The 4964-nt window shown below is 39.7% G+C and overlaps 1 protein-coding gene across 7 annotated transcripts in view; it reads right to left on the bottom strand.

The window, feature by feature from the left end:
* Window positions 1-4964, bottom strand: part of LOC123961888 (suppressor of tumorigenicity 7 protein homolog) — a 66946-nt gene that overhangs the window by 10659 nt on the left and 51323 nt on the right. For all 7 annotated transcript variants that reach the window (XM_046037667.1, XM_046037669.1, XM_046037670.1 and 4 more), the window contains 5 exons: window positions 2813-2867; window positions 1860-1975; window positions 1657-1732; window positions 433-587; window positions 72-169 (listed from right to left, as the gene is read on the bottom strand). In XM_046037667.1, the coding sequence (XP_045893623.1) occupies window positions 72-169; window positions 433-587; window positions 1657-1732; window positions 1860-1975; window positions 2813-2867 (500 nt within the window). The remainder of the gene's footprint in view (window positions 1-71; window positions 170-432; window positions 588-1656; window positions 1733-1859; window positions 1976-2812; window positions 2868-4964) is intronic.

Raw genomic sequence — 4964 nt, forward strand, 5'->3', positions numbered from 1 at the left:
TGTGTGTGTGTGTGTGTGTGTGTGTGTGTGTGTGTGTGTGTGTGTGTTGTGCTGGCAGGCTTTGTACTTACATCTCTCATCATTTTAACAGCTTCTCGTGTTCGGCCAAGCTTTCTGGAGCACATGGCCAGTCTTCTTTTTATATACACCAATACGTTGGTGTCTCTTCCTGGTGGAGACATACAAGCACATGATGTAACACGTAGAGATCACTTTTATTGTCCACTGTATAATGATATGGTTTCCACCTGCAGCACTTAATAATCGCTGAAGCTACTTATCAGACATTTACACAAGATAAAAGAATGATCAACTCTTCTGCTGCAGTCCGACATATAAAATAATTCTCATTGGCTAAAGACTTGTGCTGAAGCAGAAGGAAAATATTATATTGATTATTAGCAGTATCAATACTGAGTGGAGTTTACTCACTGTGCTGGGCTTCATACTGTGTACCGTGATGTTGGAGCTGTTGGCTGCGCCGATAGCAGCCCTCTCCAGCTTTTAGCGCCTGTTTAAAAAGACGTTCAGCCTCCATGATGGTTGTGGCTTCCTCCTCTGCCAGCAGGATGTATGCTGTCGCACAGCTACAGGAGAGGAGAAGAGAGGAGACAGATCTGTTACCCAGGAAATTACAAACTAACTTATCCTCATATCCTTTCAATCCAACACAATATACAGGATGCCTTGTTTGTGCCTTGTCTGCACAGCATGGCTAAAAAATTGCTTTTACGCCTCATGTTTTTGTAAGCAATGATCAAAGAAGTTTTCCTCTGAGTCAACCTGCTGTCACAGCCTTGATATGAGCCGAGAGCAACATACAGCACTGCCACAATTACTCTGCACTGCCTTTGTAGTCACACACACTACTAAAAATAAACCTACATTGCCATGAATACAAGTAAGGCTGTCATCCTCTATGAATGATGCAGCTACCCAGAGGGTGAATCCGTGATGAGGTGCATCGTCCCTTCCATCAACAAAACCTGCAGTTTCCAATCTTTCAATTTCCCATGTTTATTAGGTTTTTTTTATATGATTTTATTATTTATTGTAAAAATATTGGCTACTTTTGCCTCTTCAGACAGTAAAAAAATCCTTCGAATCAAAGAATCTGAGAAGGAGAAGATCACTCTTTACTAAAAGCCATAAACTGTGACGAGCAGTCGGGAGAAGACATTGCTTGAGTTTAAGGGGTCACAATAAAAACAGCAGCTTCATGGTTAAAGCAGAGGGCTTCTGACCTAAACATGACCTGGTTTAGGATAACCAGTAGAGAAAATCTGGATTAAAAGGGCAAAAGACTACTGTTGATGCGCCCCTAAACTTCAGGTGAATCAGTGTTTTAAATGAAAAATGTATTGACAGGGCATTTATAATTATTTTGACAAGATTCATATTATATATAAAATTTTCAATTTAATATGTCAAATGCTCCAAGGACTACCTGATCATGTTACTGGGTATCACCAGTATGATTAATAATCGGCGTTATTAGCACAGATAATTTGAGAGACATATTTATTTTAATTGAACTGTCTTATATTAACACCGTCACTATTTTAAATGACAATAAACACTCCTGCTTGTCTAAACAGTTGCACTAGACACAGAGAGGGAGACAAAGACAGGAAAATAAAGAGGCGGCGCACTCACTCTTCGAGCTCCAGAGCTTCATGTGCTGCAGAGATGCGAGCCTGTGGGTTTCTCTCTCTCCATGCCTTCTGCATAACTGCCACCAAACAAACAACAAACACACAAAGAAACATATTTAAAAGATGTCAGAAGAGTCACATGGCCAGCTGTGCACACAAACCAAAACGCATGTACTGTACATGCATGAGCGTGCGTTGGCTTACTGGCGTCAGCAGGCCGGAGGTGGTCTGAGTCGCAGGTAAAGAAGGTCTGATGGTCTTGTGCTGACAGGTTCATGTCGTAGTATGTCAGCGGCTCTCGACCTGTTACCCACGTATACCTGAACACCAGCGCAGAGACACATTCATAATCAGCAAGTGTTCAAACACACACAACGACATGAAGAGTTAAAGAATTCCAATTAGCAGCACAACAGGAAAGAAAAGGGAAAGAAGAAAGAGAGAATGAAAGAACTGAGCTGATTTACTTGCTCGGATGTTCGTTGTTGTTCAGACTGTACATGAATCATTAGCTTTGCTGATTTAATGGGAACTGTACTTGACTGAGTTGGCCAACATTAAGAGCTGTAGCTCAGCATGCAGGTTGAAAGGTAGAGAAAATGACAGGATAATTACAACATGAGAAATGGAAAAATGGAGGATGACTCAATAGGAGGAACGATAAGCAGCCACGTCAGGGAAAGAATAAAGGAGGCGTGGCAGAGAACAGAAACAGATGAAAAGAAATCAAAAGGGGAAAAAAGAAAAAGACATCTGAAAGACGAAAAATAGATGACAGAAAGCACAAAGACAAAAAGGTAGGAGGAAGAACTTGATGAGTAATGAAATATAAGAGGGTCAGAAAATAAATGAAATATACAGGAGAGGAGAGAAAATGAATCAGGAGAAAACCAAACAGATGACAGAATGTGAGGGGGGGGGGGAAAGGATAAGGAAACAAATCAGTATATCAAATATATTTAAGGAAGATAAAAAACAAAGGCAGGAGAGTTGACATGACACTGATTACGAAAGCAAGAGATAAGTCATACAGATCAGAGAGGGGGAGGAAAAAGAAAGACAGTGGAGGCCAGAGCTCCAGTGTTCCTGGAGGCCAACTGAAGCCTTTAACCAGCTCATGGTTCTCACATGCAGGTAGCTTAGCTTCTGTCACTCACCGATTATATTCAGCTCCACGAAATAAATTCAGCGGATTTCTCCATACTTTACATTCTGCAGGAGGGAGACAGAGAGAGAACAACACGGGTGATGAGTGTCAAGGGTAAAGTCGACACTGAGCCTCCTCGGCAGACTTCAAAGGCCTCGACTGTGCCTTCTGCCATCCACCCTGCAGCTCCCTGGCTGGCACATCGACCTCTGTGAGAGCACGGCTGACAGGGAAAAAGCCTTAAAACTCCTCAGTGACCAAACATGCTTCTATACAAACCCTTACTGCTGTCAGAAACGAGCACGTTTTGGCTAACAGCACTGAACAGATGAATGTAGGATACAGGATTTAACAATATGGGGGTTTGAAATGTTGAGACCAAAAATAAACGTTTTATAACAGATAGGCAAACTCCGGCAATTTTACTTATCAAGATCAGTTTATTCATCATGAGGAGCGCTGCCCGGCCTGCAAAAACAGCTGTATAATGTTATCAGCTTTGGCTTATAACAGAAAAGGTGTGTTACATACTTGGGGTGTAGAGTTTTAAAGATCTGAACGTTTAAGGATTTGAGTATTTGAAGACGCATGTCAGGTCAGAATATCCTCTGCTACCCCAATTTTGATCATACTTTTAGTCTCCAAGTCCCCAACCTTTAAGGAACTACAATATTAAATTGCTGAATTAACCTATTAGTAGTGCCAATTAGAGCTGCAACTAATAATGTTTGTATCTATTTATTCATTGTGACTTTCACAGATGAAACAAACTATTTAAAAATACCCATTAAGATGCCAAGGCGTGTCTTCATGTTGCTTGTTTTGTCCCACCAACAGTCGGAAATCCCAAGAATAGTACATTTACAATGGAATAAAACTGCAGAAAATCCTCAAATTTGGGAGGCTGAAGCCAGCAGCTGAAGTTTGATATATTTAATTAACTAATTATTTCAGTTCTTGCCACTATCTTTAAATCCAACCACAGTTATGCCTAAATCATACTAAGAATACACAATGTTTTTCTCTACAAAGAGTAGAAACTCCACGAAAAAAAAAACCCAAAGAAAAAGACATGTGGAACCACATTAAAAATGTATTCAGTCCAACACACTTATTGAATTAATGCTGTACTCCATTCACTTCAAGTGCAGACCTATGACTAAGCAGTCAAGTGACTTCACTTAAACTGTCTGTCTTAGACTTTTGCTGTAACAAAGAAAAAGAATATGCTCCACCCTGTCACTCTGTTTTCTATGGAGGGATTTACACAGAGTACAATATTAGCCAGAAAACTGAGGATTAGTACAGTCGAAATAATTAGACTGCCTTTCTTCTCTCAATCGTGGCTTGTTGATTTAATACGGCACACATAATCCTATTTAATTCAAAGTTGTTTGGCTGAAAACAAAAGCAGGCTGCGTCATGCCTCAGCAAAGAGTTCAACAACGGGAGCCTTTGGAAGAAACTTGCAGAAGTTATATTGATCAGGTGAAGTTATACATAATTACCATTTGAACTTTAACTTTCATATGAACACGATATTTCTTTTAATTACATTTACTCAGTTAGCTGACGCTTTTATCCAAAGCGACTTATAATATCTATATCTCTCACACCGTTAAGAATGTGGCTTATCCACTGCACCATCGCCATGCATAAAATACGCTGCTGTATAAAAGCCATTTAATGCATGCTGCATTATGGTTTGCATGTGTAGAATAAATGTTTCTTTTTATCATCTGCAATAAACCCAAAGGAATTATTCAACACTAAAACATTTCCTCTTTTGAATGAATACATTTCTATGAGGGAGCAAATACACATTAAAAGGATTAACCATGATCAAAGCATCACTGATGTAGAACGGAAGCCAAGTAGGCGTTAAGCAGAGCTCACAGGGTGACTGTGGAGGACATTACTGGGCTGACTTGAATTTCATCAGTCTTTTCTACTGTAGTTCAAAAAGTTACACTGTCAGGGTTGGGGGTTCGGCCCTGTGTAACATCAATAGGTGGTGCATGGTTTTGTTTGTAAAACAGTAAATCCTTTCTTAAAACATACTTTTATCAGAACTGAAAGCTCACCCAGTTTTACTATACTGTCTTTTTTACTTGATTTTATTTGTCTTTTTATTCCTTTTGATTTGCTGGGTAGAAAAAAAA

Source organism: Micropterus dolomieu, linkage group LG22, assembly GCF_021292245.1.
Source record: "Micropterus dolomieu isolate WLL.071019.BEF.003 ecotype Adirondacks linkage group LG22, ASM2129224v1, whole genome shotgun sequence".
NCBI lineage: Eukaryota > Metazoa > Chordata > Actinopteri > Centrarchiformes > Centrarchidae > Micropterus > Micropterus dolomieu.